This window comes from Doryrhamphus excisus, chromosome 18, assembly GCF_030265055.1.
Source record: "Doryrhamphus excisus isolate RoL2022-K1 chromosome 18, RoL_Dexc_1.0, whole genome shotgun sequence".
NCBI classification, from domain to species: Eukaryota; Metazoa; Chordata; class Actinopteri; order Syngnathiformes; family Syngnathidae; genus Doryrhamphus; species Doryrhamphus excisus.
The window spans coordinates 16,812,728-16,834,518 of NC_080483.1; the positions used below are offsets into that span (position 1 = coordinate 16,812,728).

General features: G+C 39.3%; 4 protein-coding genes across 5 annotated transcripts in view; all 4 read left to right on the forward strand.

Moving 5' to 3' along the window:
- The window catches only part of acap3b (ArfGAP with coiled-coil, ankyrin repeat and PH domains 3b), a 66,398-nt gene extending 63,060 nt beyond the window's left edge, over nt 1-3,338 (forward strand). The window contains exons 25-26 of the mRNA XM_058055902.1: nt 1,710-1,759; nt 2,344-3,338. Coding sequence (XP_057911885.1) covers nt 1,710-1,759; nt 2,344-2,412 — 119 coding nt within the window. The 3' untranslated portion in view covers nt 2,413-3,338. The remainder of the gene's footprint in view (nt 1-1,709; nt 1,760-2,343) is intronic.
- A 485-nt stretch (nt 3,339-3,823) lies between these two features.
- Nucleotides 3,824-10,077, forward strand: LOC131106246 (ubiquitin-conjugating enzyme E2 J2-like). Of its 2 annotated transcripts, XM_058055137.1 has the most exons (7): nt 3,824-4,472; nt 5,653-5,783; nt 7,163-7,203; nt 7,758-7,860; nt 7,933-8,071; nt 8,168-8,248; nt 9,791-10,077. In XM_058055137.1, the coding sequence occupies exons 2-7, from the start codon at nt 5,653-5,655 to the stop codon at nt 10,037-10,039; spliced, it is 744 nt and encodes a 247-aa protein (XP_057911120.1). In that variant the 5' UTR covers nt 3,824-4,472; the 3' UTR covers nt 10,040-10,077. The 2 variants fall into 2 exon arrangements, with proteins under 2 accessions (XP_057911120.1, XP_057911121.1); XM_058055138.1 differs by lacking the exon at nt 3,824-4,472 and having other exon boundaries at nt 5,515-5,783.
- Nucleotides 10,078-10,821: 744 nt separating this feature from the next.
- LOC131106136 (ubiquitin-conjugating enzyme E2 J2-like) lies at nt 10,822-15,542 on the forward strand. Its single transcript, XM_058054937.1, has 7 exons — nt 10,822-11,010; nt 12,180-12,310; nt 12,810-12,850; nt 13,934-14,036; nt 14,113-14,251; nt 14,340-14,420; nt 14,537-15,542. Exons 2-7 carry the CDS (start codon nt 12,180-12,182, stop codon nt 14,825-14,827), a joined length of 786 nt encoding a protein of 261 aa, XP_057910920.1. The 5' UTR covers nt 10,822-11,010; the 3' UTR covers nt 14,828-15,542.
- Nucleotides 15,543-17,046: 1,504 nt separating this feature from the next.
- On the forward strand, nt 17,047-18,695 carry LOC131106137 (E3 ubiquitin-protein ligase RNF186-like). Its single transcript, XM_058054938.1, has 2 exons — nt 17,047-17,686; nt 17,767-18,695. The coding sequence occupies exons 1-2, from the start codon at nt 17,340-17,342 to the stop codon at nt 17,855-17,857; spliced, it is 438 nt and encodes a 145-aa protein (XP_057910921.1). The 5' UTR covers nt 17,047-17,339; the 3' UTR covers nt 17,858-18,695.
- Nucleotides 18,696-21,791: the final 3,096 nt, after the last annotated feature.

The window sequence follows — 21,791 nt, forward strand, 5'->3', positions numbered from 1 at the left end:
ATTATTATTTTATTTTATTTTCATATTTGACTTGTCTGTTACTGTCTTGTTTACGTTATTTTTGGGTCTCGTCTCCCCAAAGGATCAGTGCAATGCATTTACTGATGCAGTTTTACTATATTCCGTTCATGATTGTCATTTTAGTGTCAACAATATTGCTCGGAAATGAAGTGTTTCTATGTGGTTTATAGCAGTCATGAAAGCCCTTTTATTGGCTTTTTGGAATATGTAAAGGCCTTATGTTACTTTGGAATACAACAATCATGAGAGAGTTCATGCGGTTCCATTCATGGTTGCGTTCAAAGCGGTCAAACATGAGCTCATGGCGGTGAGGAAGCGTATGGGATTTATAGTGGATATGGATTTACACCCTTGGAATCGAACCCGCTACTCACTGCCTTCAATGGCGATAAACACCACGCCTGCATTTAGTTGTAAATACTCCTGTGTTGAAATATCTGTGGTGAGATTATGGAGCACACTTTTCTTACATGTTTGCACACTTAAGTAGGCTCCGACGCCTACTAGCTAACCGTGTTCCCTGCATGCTTTGTGGGCAAGTCCACATGACTTGCACTCCTGGCATGTTTCGGTATTTTTCTACGACGGTTTTGATCACATTGTGCAGTGCAGTCCTGTGGCGTAAGCACGTAACAACATGATGTCATACGCCAGCAAAATCCAAAAAAAAAAAAAATTTTTTTTTTTTTTTTAATCTGCCAAAGACTTTTTTTTTTTGAAGGGAAAGTGTGACATCACAGTTTTTGGACTTTCTTTTCTTCATAGTGAAGCAGTTTCCAAGTAGACGCAGCCTAGTCTTGACCATGCTTTGTGAAGTGACGGAGTGGTAGAAACACAGTTGGTGTACTCACATGTTGAAAAACCGAAGCATTCTCACGTGGCAAAATAGTTCCGTATCAGTAGAAGCGGTCGGGGTCAGGGGTCGGGGGTCGGGGGTCATCATCAATCACCCTTACGGGACGTTTTTCGGTGTCGTGTCCATTGTACGTGTTGGTTACAAAGGTGCTGTAAATAGTACACTCGTGTATTTGAACTCAATGCCTGCCTCTCAGCGTTCGATCACAGATTGTGACGGTCTTGATCTCTGTTTCATGTTTGTCTTTTTATTCTCTTTCGAAGCAAGGCAACAGTTACGACATGTTGGGAAATGTTTTTTTCCGTGTCTTTAGCGACATGGATTGGAAACAACAAAAAAAAAAAATACAATAAACCTGACAACACTAAATAATCTAACCTCGCCTCTACTTGCTTTCATTTCTTTGACTTTTCGTATTCTCTCAGCATTTGCGGCAAAAGACGCGATCGATTGACCGTACTAATTGCTCGGTGTTGGGAGAATTCTGTCTTTCGGTCCAAACTTTCCAAGAAACCGCAGGGTTATTCAAAGCATTACCAAAAAGACTCGTACTTTTTTTAAACAATCCGTTGTGTTTCATATCAACTTTTTTTTGAAGCCCGAAGCAACCGCAGCAGTGCTTTGAATAATTCAGCGTCTCCGCTTGTAAAACATTCATGTGACCTCAAAGGCAGCGTGTTGTTGTTGTGTTTGTATTATTTTTTTTTTTTACGCCATCTATGAAATTTTTACCAGGAATGTCTTCAACTTTCATTTCGTATTTAAAAACGGACAGCAAGGGGGAGGGGGGCGATAAAAACTAACGTCTGTGTCATTGCTTGTGTCACCACAGGGGTTACCAAGGGCAGGAGGAGGGTCAAATCCAAGGATGTTCGGGATAGAGTGAGTGAAGCATCCTGGGCCGTCTTATTCAAATAAGACGGACGCTTTCTGCTCTGATCTGTTTTTTAAGGCGGGGGGGATCTTTGTCTGCTTGTGCGGCATATTCAGTGACTTCAAAGAAGATACTCAGATTATGTTGACATGAATAGTAATTGTACAGGATAGGCAGTAATAAATAAATAGTAGGATAGATACAAAAAATATTAATAGCAAAACCATGAAGTAGCCTACCAAAAAACCCAAATAAAGTGCTACAAATTCACATTTATGAAGAATTTTGGTGGTATAGGAACTGCATACTACTATATATATATCTCACAGAACTACAATGAGTACAATATCTAGTATTTCAATACTACACAACAATGTATTCATAATTATGGACACTGAATATGATTCACAGCAATGGAGACAATAAACTGGATGCTACCACTCTCTTCCTAAGCATTTTTCTGTCTGACCACCTCAACTTTATCTGCTTCCTATTTCCTCTTCAAAATAAATCACTTGCAAAAAAAAAAAATATTTTTTATATGAGATAACTTTACACCTTAACACCTTGACTTTAATATTCCTTGCTACAGGTGACATCTCCTGTCTTGATGTCTTTCGCGAGTTTTCTCTCCTCGCATCTCTCCAGCCCGAGAAGTTGAGGAGAAATTGAGGAGTATCCGCTTCAGTCACTGCGACAAGATTTAGGAACAGTTTAAGCTCATCAGCATCGTACCTGCACTTCAGCTTGGAAGATACTTGACATGCTGAGGTGGAAGCTAAGACCGTGTTCGTATGCGTGTCAGAACGCTCTTCAAGCATTACGTTTTAGACTACAAAGTCATTCAGAAGTTAAATGGACTGTTTTTATTTCAATTCATAGCCAATAGAACAAATAAATTGCCTCTCCCCTAAATAAATTTGTCATTTTTTCATTTGTTATTTTATTGACATATTTAGATGTCTTGACCATGAAAACATATGTGTTTGAATGCTAACAATGCTAGCATGCTAACATTAACATGTACCAAGCATAATAGCGCTGTTTATCTAAGTGCCTACCTCTTAAAATGCAAAATTGACTATAATTATGTTGGCATGCTAACATGCTAACACATATCATGATAGGTGATAAGGGTCTACTTAAGTCATTCATGAAAATAAAAAAATGCTTGTATGCTAGAAATGCTAACATGCTAATGTTTGCAAGCTAACGCCCAGCATAATAGTGTCTACCTACAAAAATACCTAAAAATGCTACATTTGTGTCAACAATGCTAGCATGCTAACATTAGCATGTACCAAACATAATAGTATTGTTTATCTAAGTGCCTACCTCTTAAAATGCTAAATTTACTATAATTATGTTGGCATGCTAACATGCTAACACATATCATGATAGGTGATAATGGTCTACTTAAGTCATTCATGAAAATAAAAAAATGCTCGTATGCTAGAAATGCTAACATGCTAATGTTTGCAAGCTAACGCCCAACATAATAGTGTCTACCTATAAAAATACCTAAAAATGCTACATTTGTGTTAACAATGCTAGCATGCTAACATTAGCATGTACCAAACATAATAGTACTGTTTATCTAAGTGCCTACCTCTTATTTACTATATATTTAACTATAATTATGTTGGCATGCTAACATAATAATGTTAACATGCGAACACATATCATGATAAGGGTCTACTTAAGTTCATATTCATGAAAATAAAAAAATGCTAGTATGCTAGGAATGCTAACATGTTAATGTTAGTTAGCAAGCTAATGCCTAGCATAATAGTATCTACCTATAAAAATACCTAAAAATGCTACGTTCGTGTTAACAATGCTAGCATGCTGTACCAAAAATTAATAGTACTGTTTATCTAAGTGCCTACCTCTTAAAATGCAAAATTTACTATAATTATGTTGGTATGCTAACATGCTAATGTTAACATGCTAACACATATCATGATTGGTGATAAGGGTCTACTTAAGTTCATATTAATGAAAATTAAAAAAATGCTAGTGTGCTATGAATGCTAACATGCTAATGATAGCAAGCTAACATCTAACGTGTAGCATAATAGTGTCTATCTATAACAATACCTAAAAATGCTACGTTCATGTTAGCATGCTAGCAACGCTAACATACAAATGTTAGCATTTGTATTCATATAAGTGTCTACACCTGAAAATGACTACAAATCAAGTTCCTTTGGACTTTAGTCTCCCTGAACTTGAAAAAGGCTGAGCAAATCACGAGGACACGATCATGTCAACTTTATTTCACACCTCAACTTCTACTACATCATCACATTACCACCAAGTACAAACATGCAATGGAGGACCCTTTAGAAATGCAGAACAAAACATCAGAACTTAAAAGGCAAAGTAGTAGTACTAGCCTCCAGGACACAATGCTACACGGACACACGGTAATTCATAATAGTTTGACTTGATTGGCCCGACGGCACTATTAGTCATCAAACCTTCCAATCGTTTCCAGTATAAGAGGAACGATGCTCCTCACACGCGTGTCGACACTTTCTCACTAACATGATGACAATGATGTAACTGATCTCACAACCTTGATTCAAATGTGACATATTTCATACCAGAATGACTTGCATGATATGAAGAAAGGTATTTGTGCAGAGGGTAATTGTACATTGAGTAGGAAACACAAGACATTGCTGAAACTCCAAAGAGCCGACCAGAGAACCACTGGTATGTAGCGAATATATTTGGGTCTCAGATTTACTTATTTATAGGTGGAAATACTGTTTGTTATGAACAATGCTTGGACTTCAGTGGTCATTTGATGCTATTCATTTGGGATTTATTATTTTATTATTATTGCTTGGAACAAGCTCTATATTTTCAGTGTGGAATAGTTTTGAATTTGTACTGTAGTACTAGGCGTTAGCTTGCTAACATTAGAATGATAACATTCCTAGCATACTAGCATTTTTTGGATTTTCATGAATATGAACTTAAGTGGACTTAAGTATCACTGACTGTACATACTTAATAATAGCGCTGCAACTAAGCTGAACCAAAACTGAATACTAATACTTTCAATATGTTTAATATCACACCTTAGACGAATCACTGGAAGTACACAACGTACTCTACCATCTTAACCTTTTCGGGTTCAGTTGGCAGTACACAGCAAAACTGATGATATTTTATTTACCCTTCTTATAAATATTGTCAGTCATAGAAAAACGATAAAACCACTGGACCGCAGACCGACTCCCGATTGATTCACACCAAATTGTCATTGATACTGTCATTTCCAAGTGTTTCGACCGTTTTTTGTGGAGTTATATGCACAAATGCCATAAATGGCCCTATCTTGCAAAATTTTGATTAAATGTTCAAAATTTTCCTGCCAATTTATGAAAATTTCATCCAAATTCCTTCAGAACTTTTCAAGTTTTTTTGAACACAAACAACGACAAAAACACAAACTCAGGCTCGACAGGTAATGGTAATGGTAATGGTAATGGCAATGGTAATGGTAATGGTAATGGTAATGGTTTTATTTCATTTGAACATGCATCAGATTCCAATTGAGTGCATCCCATAATCAGTTCCCAATTCCACATGTCCAAAAGGAGTAGGAAGAAGCAAAGCTTATTAAATCCTACCCCTCCATCTGGTACTTTTACAATCACTAACTGTTACATTTGTTCACTTCCTGCTTTCCTTAGTACAGTTTAAGGTTTTTTTTTTGTTTGTTTGTTTTTTAAATAATGTACCTCGTACCGAAGTACTCGGTGATATGAGCATCCAAATGCATAACGGGTACCATAGTAAGTGTCAATATAGTGATATATATATAGCACATGATTGGTGGTAATGATTGGATGATGATTGGATTCCTCCTTGTGCATCTCCATAGATGAACAACAAAAGGAACAAGAGAGCTCCAACCACAGCCACTCAGCGACTTAAACAGGATTACCTCCGAATAAAGAAAGATCCTGTGCCTTACATCTATGCTGAACCTCTGCCGTTCAACATCCTAGAATGGTACAGTCTCTTTAAATGTCATAATCAGCACATGGTTTAAAGGCCTGATAGGATTACTTCTTTACTTCTTTAATACGGTATTACCGCAAAAAGAAACTGGAGTTGCTTTATAGTAGTACAGGCCTGTCTTGTTTTCATGTAGCGGGTTGCACAGATTGAACATGATGTTTTTTTTATTAAATAATTTTATTTTAATTAAAATATTTGTTACTACAGTAAACCTCGGATATATCGGACTCGGATATATCGGAAATTCGCTCACACCGGACAGATAAAAAAGAACCGATTTTTCTGTAATGCATTTCCAATAAAAATTCATTGCATATATCGGATTTTTTATAACGGATTTCGCCTATTTCGGACAAAATCTCCAGTCCCGTTCCAATGCATTTCCATGAAATTTCCCTGGCATATATCGGATGGCCGCATCGTGGCGCTCCGATTCGCCGAATCGTGACAGGCTATCGCTATACGACGTCATTTGCAGCGTTTGCAGCGTTGCCTGCGCGTCCAGGTACATTGGAAACATAGTCAAGGAAGTGCCTTTTTATAACGGATAAAATCCCATTTACGCATATACCGGATATAAATCCCATATATGCGTAAAACGGACATTTTCCGGTATACGCATATAACGGATTTCGCTTATATCAAAACCAGTGGGAACAATTGAATCCGATATATCCCAGGTTTACTGTACTATAACAACAAAGGGGACTCTGCCCCCCCCCACCCCCCCCCCATTCCAAAAACATGCTAGGTTAATTGGAGTCTCTAAATTGTCCATAGGTATGAATGTGAGTGAATGGTTAGTGAATGGGATAGGCTCCGGCAGACCCCCTACTGAGGCTAAGCGGCATAGAAAACGGATGTGTGGAGCAAAGAAGGTTGGTGGTACCTGATTCCATTGGTATCAGAGTCGATATAACGTAAAAAGTAGCAATAAATATTATTATTATTATAATGTTATTATTCCAAAATGTTCATTTCGATGCAGAGACCTTAAGTCTGCATGAAAAAGTTTTTTTACTTCCTGTGCTTAGTCAGTCGTTCACTGGATTTGTGTTGATTCCAAAAAACAACAAAACCAAGAAAACAATTTCTGTTTCACTACGACTTTATTATTATCAGTCATTTTCTTAAAGCTGCAGTCTAATATTTGAGTAATTGATATTGTAACCATATTTAAACAGGACCACCAAGTGGAAATAGCTAACCAAATAGCTAACCTTTGCAAGTAAAGACCTGCAACAACTTCATGACGACTTGGTGAAGTCCCACACATGTTGCGGTCGTAGAAGAAGCTACCAGAAGGCACCAGATGTTGTTTTTCTTGAAATATGCTAAAGTATCTAACGCTTTTATTGTGTGACCTGCAGGCACTATGTGGTCAAGGGTCCGGAGAAAACTCTGTATGAAGGTAAAAACCTGCTTTTGAATATTGGGTCGAGTCATCAATATTGAGTTCGAGTAATTATCTCTACAGTTTTACAGCAACATTTCATGTAGTTACTGCTTTAATACTCACATCTTTCTGAATTAATTATGTACTTTTTATGAGGTGTTTGGGTATCTCGGGATATCTCAAGGCCTTAGGTGTTTACCTAAGGGTAATTTTGCCCCTTTGTACACATGACGGAGTGATTTCACAGTAGTTTCTATCACATGTTTCACTGGAAGTGATTCAGTACCAAGACCGGCGACAGCGTAGGATTACACAATAAGTCTACGTATGTCACAATTTCCGCACTTAAGTCAAAAGAAAAGCTGTGTCACTGCTAACTGTGGAGTTGCTGCATCATAATTGGTACTTTAACCGAATCGGTTAAAGTAAATCATCGTTATAAGCTAAACTTTATATCAGCGGTTCAAGATTTTTTTATTCAAATTTAATAGAGGAATGAGGCGCATTCAAATTCTGCATGATAAACCGATGCAGGAGGCGTTCAATGCAATCATCTGTTTCTGTTGCAGGGGGTTACTATCACGGAAAGCTCCTATTCCCTCAGGACTTCCCCTTTAAGCCGCCAAGTATTTACATGATAACACCTAACGGCAGATTTAAATGTAATACCAGGTAAGAATCTTTCATTACTTAATGCTCATCACGTCCAATGACTGATTTTTAACGCTCCGCGGCGCTCCGTAGGCTATGTTTGTCCATCACAGACTTCCACCCGGACACGTGGAACCCGGCGTGGTCCGTCTCCACCATCCTCACGGGTCTGCTCAGCTTCATGGTGGAGAAAGGTCACACCGTGGGGAGCTTCAAGACGTCTGACCACACGGTGAGCTCCAAGCGCCGACGTCAGCCATCGGGGGCAAAAGAGATTCACTGTTATTGAAGTCTTTTTGGGTTTTTTTTGTGGGGGGGGGTTCTTCAGAAACGACAGCTCTCAGCCCAAAGCCTCGCCTTCAACCTGAAGGATAAAGTCTTCTGTGAATTGTTTCCTGACGTCGTTGAGGTGAGCGATGGGAATATGTCACTTTTTTCTGTGTCCTCTACCCTTATATTACGAGGGCACCTCAAAGTACTCGTCATATACAGTACCGTATTTTCCGGACTATAAGTGGCACTTTTTTCCATAGGTTGGCTGTTCCTGCGACTTATACTCCAGAGCGACTTATAAATGAAAAAAGTGTTTATGTTACATAAACACTGGACACCTTTTGTGTTCATGTTTATTTTTTGTGTAGCTGAATAACCATTTTTGGCCTTGTGCGACTTATACTCCAGTGCGACTTATGTATGTTTTTTCTACCTAATTATGCATTTTTGGGTTTGTGCGACTTATACTCCAGTGCGACTTATGTATGTTTTTTTCTACCTAATTATGCATTTTTGGCCTTGTGCGACTTATACTCCGGAGCGACTTATGTATGTTTTTTTCTCCCTAATTATGCATTTTTGGTCTTGTGCGACTCATACTCCAGTGCGACTTATGTATGTTTTTTTTCGACCAAATTATGCATTTTTGGCCTTGTGCGACTTATACTCCGGAGTGACTTATGTATGTTTTTTTCAACCTAATTATGCATTTTTGGTCTTGTGCGACTTATACTCCAATGCGACTTATGTATGTTTTTTTCTACCTAATTATGCATTTTTGGCCTTGTGCGACTTATACTACTCCAGTGCGACTTATGTATGTTTTTTACTACCTAATTATGCATTTTTGGTCTTGTGCGACTTATACTCCAGTGCGACTTATGTATGTTTTTTTTCAACCAAATTATGCATTTTTGGCCTTGTGCGACTGGAGTGACTTATGTATGTTTTTTTCTACATAATTATTCATTTTTGCCCTTGTCCAACTTATACTCCGGAGTGACTTATGTATGTTTTTTTCAACCTAATTATGCATTTTTGGGTTTGTGCGACTTATACTCCGGAGCGACTTATGTATGTTTTTTTCTACCTAATGATGCATTTTTGGTCTTGTGTGACTTATACTCCGGAGCGACTTATGTATGTTTTTTTCGACCTAATTATGCATTTTTGGCCTTGTGCGACTTATACTCCAGTGCGACTTATGTATGTTTTTTTCTACCTAATTATGCATTTTTGGCCTTGTGCGACTTATACTCCAGTGCGACTTATGTATGTTTTTTTTCGACCTAATTATGCATTTTTGGCCTTGTGCGACTTATACTCCGGAGCGACTTATGTATGTTTGTTTTCAACCTAATTATGCATTTTTGGTCTTGTGCGACTTATACTCCAGTGCGACTTATGTATGTTTTTTACTACCTAATTGTGCATTTTTGGCCTTGCGCGACTTATGTATGTTTTTTTTTCTACCTAATTATGCATTTTTGGTCTTGTGCGACTTATACTCCGGAGCGGCTTATGTATGTTTTTTTTCTACCTAATTATGCATTTTTGGGTTTTGTGCAACTTATACTCCGGAGCGACTTATCGTCCAGAAAATACGGTATATAACCTGCAAATTGTGTTTCATTCACAATACACTCCCCCGCCTCCTTTTTCTCCGTCCCGTCACCAGGAAATGAGGCAGAAACAGAAAATTCAGGAAGAGTTAAACGTCCACACTCAGCCCCTCCCCTTGCCCGATGTGGTGGCCAATGGCGACCCCAAGCAGGCCCATTACCACCTCCCGGCCCTCACTGGGAGTCCCGTCCCGCTGGAGGCCCCCAACCCCGGCAGCCTGCAGCACCCCAATCGCAATCATGGACTTTTAGGCAGCGCTTTAGCCAAACTGTTCGTCATCGTCGGCTATCGTAAAAAGCAATAAATATTTTTGACACAGAAATCAAAGCGAAAGTTGCACATTGTGAGTCATGAGCGATCCACAAGGGAACGATGGGTGTCATTTTATGCTTCATAAGTTATTTGTATTCAAGTTGTTTCAGCTTGCACTGATTCAGTGGCGCAAAATAAAATGTCAACATTTGTGTTTGTTTCCTATTGCAGTTTTTTTTTGTCATTGATGTGATTTCCTTTCTTGTTGAATGTTACATTTTACAGCACTGTCATCACCTTCCTGCAAAGAGTATTTACTTTAAGTTTGATTTAATAAAGTCCAAAATATCCGCTCACATAGAGCGGTAAAGAAGGTACATTATAAAGTGGAGGGCTTGAGTCACAAAAATAAGCAAAGACGCCTGGCAACAAGAGTGCACGCAAAGGTCAGGAATCCGCACAGCGTAACGAAAGAACATGTAAAATAGAATCATAATTACTCAACAAGCAGTGACTTGCCATCAAGAGAGGCGGCAGCGAGCCAAATTAAAGATTTGCTCTCCCGAATGAACGAATCTGAGGATTGTCTCACCAAACTCTACCCGGTTAAGGATAGGTGCATTTACTTCACAATAAAAGGACTTTGAAGTATTTTAAAACAACTTATTCTCTATATGACTAACGTTTAAATGTTTAACTTAACGTTTAAGAACTATATGGAGTTAGTGCCTCACTAGCCATGAACCACAAATAAACATACCGACTCCTGTGCTTAAATAACGTTCCAAGGTGTTACATTGCATTTCCAACAGGTGGCAGTAGACGTCGCTTTCAGTGCATTTCTACATCAGCGTCAAGCAGCCGTGAAGAAGAAACCCGGAAGTTCTTCCTGCTGCTTGCTCCTTTGAGCTAACCGTACGTTGGTGTCATCGTCTTAGAGGTTTTGGGCGTCCGCCCGCGGAAACTACAGCCCTATTTGCGTGTCCAGACCCGAATATATATTTTTCCGGGGTCTCTTGAGAGGTATGTCATAATTCCACACCCTTAGTTGTTCAATTCCAGACATTTCGGCGGTTAACTGTATAGTCGGTAACACCCCGACTGCTAGCATTTAGCTACCTCAACGTAGCACTGGCCTACGTTAGCAGTTTGTGGCTGATAAGTGTTTACATACCGGATTTGTTATTAGCGGTAGTTGCTAGCTGCGTCTAATCGCCCGGTCGGGCCTCATGGATGTCGTAAGGGAAACAAAAATGTTACGCTTGAACAGATTAAAGCAGACGGGGTGTTAGCTAACACTTTTTGGTCAAAGAGGAGCTCAAATCAGTCGATCCGTCGCTTTCGCTCTTGACAGTTTCAGTTCCATAAAATAATCATCGTGACAAGAGTCGCATGACACAAGAATCAAATAAAAGTGTCGCCAAATGATGGTTTTAGATGGAAATTGGATCGCCAAATTCAATGTATTTCGAATGTTATTTACGGTAATTGGCTTGACATTGTCAGCTGGTAAACTCATGACTGTTTGTAGTGATTGTTTACTTGTTTGTTGTCAAGATTATACAGTAATAACAAAGTTGTATGTGTAATGACATAATTTCGATGATCATATTATTGTCAAATATCAGGTATTTTAAAAGCCTTGTTTGTTTTTGTCTTCTCTATTTGGTAATTGTGTTCCATTTTCGATGACAATAATATTGTGTCAGCATTTCTTGATGTGTTTTATTCATCCAGACATGTAAAAGTATATTAGACCAACCTTGTTTCTTCAGTTTTGTGTTCATTATAATGCATGGTACAAGATATGAAGTACAAAGACGTAGCTATTCATTTAAAAACTTCAATGATGTTGGTTATTATCAAGAAAACCGTGGAAATGCATGTACATTGTACATGTATAAAATGTAACCGGTAAATTTTGCAACTACTGTATTAAATACTTACTATTAGTATTTCCAATTCATCAAGAAATAGTTTGACTTGGTTTCACTGATATAACGCCTAGTTAAGACCACATTTGTATTCATAATAGACATTATGGTCAAAAATGTGATTTTATACTATCCTGGTGCAGCCAATAACTACATTCTGTCATAGCAAACAAGTTGACATAATCTTTACCTTTTTTTAAAAATATTGTAATTCACAGAAAAATAATTCTTTCTCATGCACGTCCTTTATATCGACAGATGAACAGCAACGGGAACAAGAGAGCTCCAACCACAGCCACTCAGCGACTTAAGCAGGATTACCTCAGGATAAAGAAAGACCCTGTGCCTTACATCTGTGCTGAACCTCTCCCCTCCAACATCCTAGAATGGTACAGTCCCCAGACTCGTGCACCAAACACTTTTGCGTCTTAAACTTTGAATTGAAATGTTATAAATGCCACCTGGTCTACTATTTTGGGTGATACGAGTGCAAAGGTGACTATAGGGGTGTTATTTCATGTCTAGAGGGCTCTAATAATATCAAATGTATTTAGAAGCTTGGAACAGGTTTTTTGTTGTCTCTAAGTGAGTGGTTTTTGGATCACCAAGTTCAATTGCACAATTTGGACGGGCCTTTTGTTGTGGCCAACCTCAATGTGAAATCATGCTGTCTAATCTGCATCATGATATGTGTGTTTTAAAAAGGTAAAGGTGATTGATCTTGTTAAAATATTTAAACAAGATCATCAAGTGGAAGGAAATAACTCACCTTTGCAAGTGAAGATAATCTCATGTTGTTGTTGTAGAAGCACCAGGAACCTAAAGGCACCAGGAATGTTTTTTTTTTACACGCTAGAGTATCTAACACCTCTGTTGTGTGTTCCGCAGGCACTATGTGGTCAGAGGTCCTGAAAAAACTCCGTATGAAGGTAAAAACCTGCTTTTAAACATTCAGTCAAATTCTGTGATTCCAGACGTTCTCACTGATTTATTTGGACTCAAATCTGGATTCGTTTCATAGACTTGTACATGTGACCTTTGGAGGGGTCTAAAAGATACTGAGGTATCGGTTCCTGGTGGCATGACCCGAACCTACGGGGGGTCTCTTGTGTGTCATGAGGCGATTCGGTGTCAAACCCCGGAGACGGCGTAGTATTCCGCAATAAGTTTGCTTATGTCACAATTTCTTCACATAAGTCACAAGAAAATCCGTCTGTGGACTTGCTGCGTCGTAATTGGTTCTAGAACTGGATCTGCTGCTTGAGTGCAGCATAACCTGTTCATTAGAACTGCGGAGCATATGTTCGTCTACATTCAAAGCTAAAATATATTTATGTAATGCAAAGTGGTCAATTAAATACACAATTAAATCTGGGACACTGCCAGAGCTGATTTATTTGGGTTTCAACATTTTCTCCTATAAGAAAGAGAGGAATTTATCTGTTCCAGTGTCAAAGTGTTCATTCATTTTCTACCGATTTTCCTCACGAGGGTCGCGGGGGTGCTGGAGCCTATCCCAGCTGTCTTCGGGCGTAAGGCGGGGTACACCCTGGACTGGTGGCCAGCCAATCACAGGGCACATATAGACAAACAACCATTCACACTCACATTCATACCTATGGACAATTTGGAGTCGCCAATTAACCTAGCATGTTTTTGGAATTTGGGAGGAAACCGGAGTACCCGGAGAAAACCCACGCATGCACGGGGAGAACATGCAAACTCCACACAGAGATGGCCGAGGGTGGGATTGAACCCTGGTCTCCTAGCTGTGAGGTCTGCGCGCTAACCCCTAGACCACCGTGCCGCCGTGTCAAAGTGTTATTATTATAAAATTATAACTGTACAGGCAATGTTTTAGAGACACTTTAGCAATATGCTAAAAATGCTAAACTGATGAAGAAGCATGTTTTCCATTTTCCATTTCACATTTTAATCATTTTTGTGTACAGTAGTTTTACTGGAAGAACTTCAACATTAATAAAGCATAATACCATATGTTTCTGTTGCAGGGGGATACTATCATGGAAAGCTCATATTTCCTCGGGAATTCCCTTTTAAGCCGCCAAGTATTTACATGATAACACCTAACGGCAGATTTAAATGTAACACCAGGTAAGAATTCATTTTCGTCGCTTGCTTATGGCCGCGTTCCGTCGCTCTCATCTTAACGCTCCGCGGCGCTCCGCAGGCTATGCTTGTCCATCACAGACTTCCACCCGGACACGTGGAACCCGGCGTGGTCCGTCTCCACCATCCTCACGGGTCTGCTCAGCTTCATGGTGGAGAAAGGTCCCACCCTGGGGAGCATCGAGACGTCTGACCACGCGGTGAGCGTTCAACGGGCGACATGCGGTACGCTGTCAAACGAGCGCCAATCTCATTGAACTTTTTTTTTTGGGGTGGGGGGGTCTTCAGAAACGACAGCTGTCAGCCCAAAGCCTCGCTTTCAACCTCAAGGATAAGGTCTTCTGTGAATTGTTTCCCGACGTCGTCGAGGTGAGCGATTGTAATATAAATGTTATTCACAACAGGTGGCCACAATAAAAGGCCAAAAAAAATAAAAATTTAAATTAATTTTAAAAATACAATTTTCCACTCTGTCCCGTCACCAGGAGATGAAGCAGAAACAGAAAATTCAGGAAGAGATAAACGCCCGCACTCAGCCCCTCCCCTTGCCCGATGTGGTGCCCGATGGCGACCACCAGCAGGCCCATTACGGCCTCCCCGCCCTCAACGGCGGTCCCGTCCCGCTCGGGGGCGCCAACCCCGCCGCGGGCCTGCAGCAGCCCAACCGCAACCACGGACTTTTAGGGGGCGCGTTAGCCAACCTCTTTGTCATCGTGGGCTTCGCCGCGTTCGCCTACACGGTCAAGTACGTGCTGAGGAGCATAGCGCAGGAGTGAGCGCGGGACGGACGCTACTTGGACCAGGGAGGTTCGATCCCTGGGACCACCGTGGACTCAAAAGTGAGCCGCCCAGGAAGGACTGCGGGGGGGGGTGGAGGGGGGAGTAAAAGCATCGGTGGCGGAAACAAACACGGCTCATGGGTTGTGGAGGAGTCGAGTCTTTTATGGCGCCTGGAGTGGAAAAAAAAAACCCCACTCCTCTCCTCCTGCTCTTGTCAAACACACTTCCTCCCGCTTTTTGTTGTCACACGCTATGATCACTTAGCGCATCACGAAGACCCACCGAGACGCATCAGGAAGCTCTGGTCTACCTTCAATCACCTCAACTTCACTTACTCGTTATCATAATCATGGTCTCTAAGACGAAACATGAAAATGTCACCTTTGTCGCTCTAACGAGAAGAAAGTATTAGGATGTGTTCCCTCCACTTAACCCATGAGCCCCGTAGTGAGTCGGGACCAGTGCACTTAGCTAAACGTCATTGGTTTAGCTAACCAGTACAACACCGCTGGGAACGATGATGATGATCCCAATAAGGACACACGCGTGGCAAGAATCAACATTTTCTGTAAATTTACTTTTGATTTTTTTTTTTTGTCCGTTTTAATTTATAAAAAAAAAAAAGCCTTGGGGCGTGTACTCATGCTTCCGAGGAAGTGTTTTACTACACAAATAAAAGTGTGACCGACCCGGCGTTCACATGACTGCTGATCATTGTACTGTTGTGCATTGCATTTATTAGTCGAGCAGGTTCTACTGTGTACTGGTGTTGCCACGGCAACGTGGACTGCTTTTTTTCTCAGCACCAACACTTTGACAAATAAATGAATTGAAAATTGAGTGTGGGTCTGTGCTTGTACTCCTCGTGCTTCCTTGTTTTCATAAGCAATCCATACCGGAAAAGCAACCAGGAGAGCGCAGACCTCCACCAAGCACCATAGTTCATGTTAGCATGCTAACATGTTAACATTAGCATGCTAACACCTAGTATAATAGTATTTAGCTGTGAAGATGGGTAAAAATGCTTTTAATAACAGTATGCTAACACCTAGCATAATAGTGGTATTTAGTGTCTAGCTATGAAATTGGGTAGAAATATTTCTGGAAGTATTTTTATGCTAATGTCACATTAGCATGCTAATACTTAACATAATAGTGTGAAGTGTATTTAACTTTCTAGTTACATAGATGGGTAAAAATGCTTCTAATAACAGTATGCTAACACCTAGCATAATAGTGGTATTTAGTGTCTAGCTATGAAATTAGGTGTGAATCTTTCTGGAAGTATTTCTATGCTAATGTTGCATTAGCATGCTAATACATAACATAATAGTGCGAAGTGTATTTATATAAGTTTCTAGCTATGAAGATGGGTAAAACTGCTTTTAATGGCAGTATGCTAACACTTAGCATAATAGTGGTATTTAGTGTCTAGCTATGAAATTGGGTAGGATTCTTTCTGGAAATATTTATATGCTAATGTTGCATTAGCATGCTAATACATAACATAATAGTGTGAAGTGTTGATATTAGGGCTGTCAAATAATCAAACATTTAAATCAGATTACTCACTTTTTTCAACTAATTAATCATAATTAATCACGATTAACAATTTTGTATGAAATATTTGTATGTTTTAAGAGCTCCAAATGAACTGAAGAACTAAACTAAAAGTCTAAAATTCTTTGTCTCACTTTGAATCACACTTTAAACTGTGTTGTGTTCACTGACATCAAGTAATTTAAGGTAAATGTCATTCTTTCAAGGTCATTCCCAGTATACTGAATTAAGCCTTTTCGTTTAGAAGTGTTATTTCCTGCCCCTCGTTGTTAGCAGTATGCGAACATTAGCATGTTAGCATTGCTAACAACTAGCATAATATTGCGACATACCGGGTAAAGAGTTGAGAATGTTGACTTTGGAACCGTCGGAATCGTTTGAGAAATGTAGAAGTAGTTAAAACTGTTTAGATCAAAGGCATTTTGCATTCCGAAAATCTGGAATGTCAAGAAAAGTGGGAATTGCTGGTATGTGGAAAATGGCACCAATGACCTTACTTTGTTGAATGCTTCGGTCTGAATCGGTTGAGAAATGGACAATAAAATTTTCATTGTTTTTCATTTAATCAAACCAAAATATAATATTAGTTTTTGGACTGCAATATGCATGGCTGGGATTCAAACCTGCACGTGAGAGTCTGATGTGTAAATCAGCCGGTCAAAGGTCAACCAAATTAAAATGTTTTTTTTAATTGGGCTGCTCATGCCCGTGATTAGATAAGGTTCCTCCTACTCCTCCTCCTCCTCTTCCTCCTGGGCGAATGGAATTCATCTAATGAATGACTTCCTTTGAAATATGTCATGAGTCACGTGACATGAGGCGTCACGTCTAGTCTTTAAGAGCAGCCCGTCACAGCGGCACTCAGAGTACACCTCAGTCACCCGTGCCGCTCACCTTCACCTGGAAACCACCACGTACGTCTGGAGGTAACTCTGACATGTTCCTTGTATGAAGCGTAACATGCCATGGTCATGTTTCCACTGCAGCGTCATCAGCATGTCGCCCAGCGAGGACCTGGAGTGCGTGGTGTGCCGCCACGAGTACTCGTGCAGGGAGCGGGTCCCGCGGATGCTGCACTGCCATCACACCTTCTGCGCACCTTGCCTGGAGAAACTATCCAAAATGGACGGCGTGATCAGGACCATCAGCTGCCCCCTGTGCCGATGGATCACCTGCACCAGGGCCAGCCTGACCCTGCCGGGTGCTTTGTGGGTCAACACTGAGATATGGGACCAGATTGCGGAGAAAGGCGAGAGGAAGGAGGATGTGAGGAAGCAGCTCATCGGGCCCGTATTGTAAGTAGAACATCTCTCCTGACTCCATTTTGGATTGCGCTTGAAAAAAAAACTCAAGTCTTGTCTCTCTGTTGTCTCAGCTTGGACTCCAAGTCCACTTTTTTCAAGTCCACGTTCCAAAGTGTGTTCAGCTGCATCCCTCTGCATGAGAAACACTTACAGAGGTGCTGACCCGGATGGATGCAGACCATCTCATCGGGACCGCCTTCCCTTTTGTATTACACTGTAAATGCCTGTCAAAAAACACAATAACTGTCAAAAACCCCCCAGTGAAATGAGAACTTGTTGTATATATTTGTTTGAATTATTTATTATTACATGTCAGTTTAAAGAGTTTTAAAAAAAAGTTAAACATTGTTCAGTGTGTTTGTTTGTTTTTATGGCTGATGAGAATTTGATGACGCTCCCTTGATCAAAATGAATGATTAATTATGCCTGATTTTATATGCATTTAATGGCATTAAAAAAATCATGTTTTTCCACTTTTACAAATTAAAAATTTTACAATTTTTTTCCAATTAATCATCTACTTGCTACTGATACTTTGAACAGTTACAAATTTCAATAATACATAATTTTTTATATACCTGTATATGTATATATATATATATGTGTGTGTGTGTGTGTGTGTGTGTGTGTATAGATGTGTTTGGTTTATTCAATAGAATTTACAATGAGGGTTGAATTTGATGAGGGTTGTCATATTGAACTATGACAGGAAGAAATAGTAATACAGTATCTGACCTTGTAGTGTTCTGCACTTCACAAATGAAGACTGACCCAACAGCGCCTCTGCTGGTCGCAGCCAAGTACTGCAGTCAATGTTGCTTCTATTGTTGATGAGCCAAATAGAAAATGGACAGATGCTTCAAACCTCACAAATTTTATTTAAACTTACTTCTTCTCTGTAAATGTTCTTTTTGTAATATTGTGTCTTTTTTTCCCAAAATGTTTTGACATTATTCGCATTATATTATATCTTTTTCCTCAACCCAATGTTCCAAAATGTACAGCTTTATTTGTTTTTGTTTGTTTCCCATATTACAACATTTAAAATATAACATATTTTTCTCTAATATTTCAACTCTGTGCTAATAAAATTAAAAATGTCCTTATAATATTACAAGTTTACGTTTTCTCATTAGATTACAACTTTTAATAGGTCTTAATATTTTGACTTCTTGCAAAATTACTGCAGATTTTTTTCCATTTTTGCTGTTGTTCTCTAAAATTAATTTCCAAACAATTTCAATTTTCCTCTTTTTTTGTCTCATGCAACGTAGTTTTTCTTTATCGGTTCAACATTATGCTACTAAAATGATGTTTATGTTTTCCCCGAATAATATTATGATGTTATGCTCATAGGATTACAAAGTTTTTTTCTTAACATTTTGACTTTATTCTTGTAAAATTATGGCTGATGTGTCCATTTTTGCTGTTTAGTTTCCTTGTTGAATTATATTTTTAGAATATGACACGGCCCAACAGGGGTTGGGTGATAATAATCCCCCCAGGAAATTAAAATCATTATAAAAATGCATCTATGTAGTACAAGGATGTTGAGGGGTCCCAATGACAAGGTGTGTCCTGGGCCCCCAAATGACTAAATACGGTACTGGGGGTGACATCATGTGACCTGGTAAATTTGAGGACATTTTATTTCACTCTTTATCCTCTGGAAGATATGATCATTTTAAATAAAAAGTCTATTTTTAAATTATAGGTTATTAGTGTAAAATGTCTACAACAGTAGCGATATAAATGTTTCTGGTTTAGGTTAGTTACAAGATGAGACAGTCGGTCGTACATTTATTATGCCACCAGACGACATACCATGCAGAAGTCGGACGACTCCAAACAGGAAATGAAGGGATAAATGGGAAACATCGAGCCACGAATGTTACATGAAAAGCGATTTATGACGTGCCAATCTATATTTTAAGGTACTGAACTGTATATAACTATATATTTATTTATATTTGAATAAAAAAAAACATGTAGGGATATTATTTACACTCCTCAATATAGCGATTACCCCCCCGCGTGACGTAGCGACATGAAAATACCCGGAAACAAAACTAGCAACTGTTGGGAATTAATGCTGAAAAGCGAGCACTAACATGTTAAGTGTCGTTTATACGTTTATATATAATCCGTATGGAAAATATTCTATTTTATATCTGAGCACAAAGATTATTAATGAGTGGAAAGAAGGATCGAATGAGTCAAAAATGAAAGCCAAACAAATACATCTACAGTATGTAAATACTGTACCCTTTAAGAAACAGCAACCGGAAGTGAGTAGACCAATCAGATTGGCTTTGATGGAATTGAGGCGTGGTTTAAATCAAAACCTAGAATTGTATAGCATAGCAAATAACGCGTGTAGTTTACCTGTCAACTTTATCAATTTATTAGATTTTATGTATTGGTCTCGGGATGATAAATGTTGAAAAAATGTTGAATTGTTGCTGAATTATTTTTATGTTACAACGTCGTGTTATTAGTGCTTATTTGTGTTTACATATCATATTGTGATAAAGCTGCATATGTATGGCTAATGTAGTTCGTTTTGATAAGTGTGCAAGTGTCTGGTTGTGATACAGTATGATTAGATAAAGTGTGAATGCTGGTATTTTTTTCCACCCTGCTTTAATATTCTTCAGAATTCTTTTCACTGACTTCACAGATTTCCCTGGAAGTTTGGTCACGGGTCACGTGCCATCCACGGCCCTAAAGTGTCCTTAAAAGGCAGCTTGGTCCCTGCAGCAGTCACAGCTAACATCAACCAGCACCTCACTCTCTGTCACTCTGTGTGAGTATATTTACAGTACATCTGTTTATTTATTCATGTACTGTATGCAACATCTTCACGTGCTATTTTTGACACATGATGTGGTATGCTTTGCATCACGGAAGTCTAACATGCCATGGTCATGTTTCCACTGCAGCGTCATCAGCATGTCGCCCAGTGAGGACCTGGAGTGCGTGGTGTGCCGCCACGAGTACTCGTGCAGGAAGCGGGTCCCGCGGATGCTGCACTGCCATCACACCTTCTGCGCACCTTGCCTGGAGAAACTATCCAAAATGGACGGCGTGATCAGGACCATCTGCTGCCCCCTGTGCCGATGGACTACGAACTTCCAAGCCCGTCTGACCCTGCCGGGTGCATTGTGGGTCAACACTGAGATATGGGATCAGATCATTGCAGGGAAGCATCCCGGGGAGAAAGTGAAAAGGAGGAGGATGTGAAAAAGCAGTTGGTCGGGCCAATGATGTCCGTAGAACATCTGAGTCTTCATGGTGGACTTCAGTCCAAAAAGCAAAACCTATCTCTGCTTTCCTCAGCTTGGACTCAGAGTCCAGTTTTCAAGTCCACTTTCCAAAGTATGTTCAGCTGCGTGAGCATCACCTGCAGAGCTAGCGACCCGGGTCAATGCAGCACTCTATCATTGACTCGGATACAGTCTTATTTTTTCTATGAAATGTTTATATGTAAATATATATTTTGAAATGTCATCTGTTTTCATTTGTCTTTTTATGTGTGTAGATTTTGTTAATAATTAAATTCTTGTGCATTTGTATCCATCCTCCATCTTTTAACTGAATAAAGCATCTGGAGATATGAATTGATTTGTGTTTTTAATTTGTAGAATTGTGCATTTATATATTCAGGCAGGAACAGTGCATATTATACAATATGGCAGCATATGCCGCAAAAGATAAACTTTTCCTTTTTTAATCAACTTTAATCCTTACATGTTTTTGCTCATTTTACCATTTCATATTTTTATGGATATCTCATAATTTCAACTTCTCATATTTTGTGAACCACATTTTCAAAAAAAATTCTGCAACATTTTTTTGTTTCCCATGAGGACTTAACTATATTTTAATTTAAATGTCATTTTTTAAGACCTAGATTTTTTCCTCATAAAATTTTTGCCGTTTTGTTTAATCATATTTTTAAAAAGTGAACGGTCCAATAAAAAAATTAAAAAAAAACTAAAAAAAAAACAGCCGTGGGCCGCACTTTGGACACCCCTGAACTCAACACATTCATTGTGGTTTAATTTGTTTTGCCGAGTTAATATTAGACCGCAAA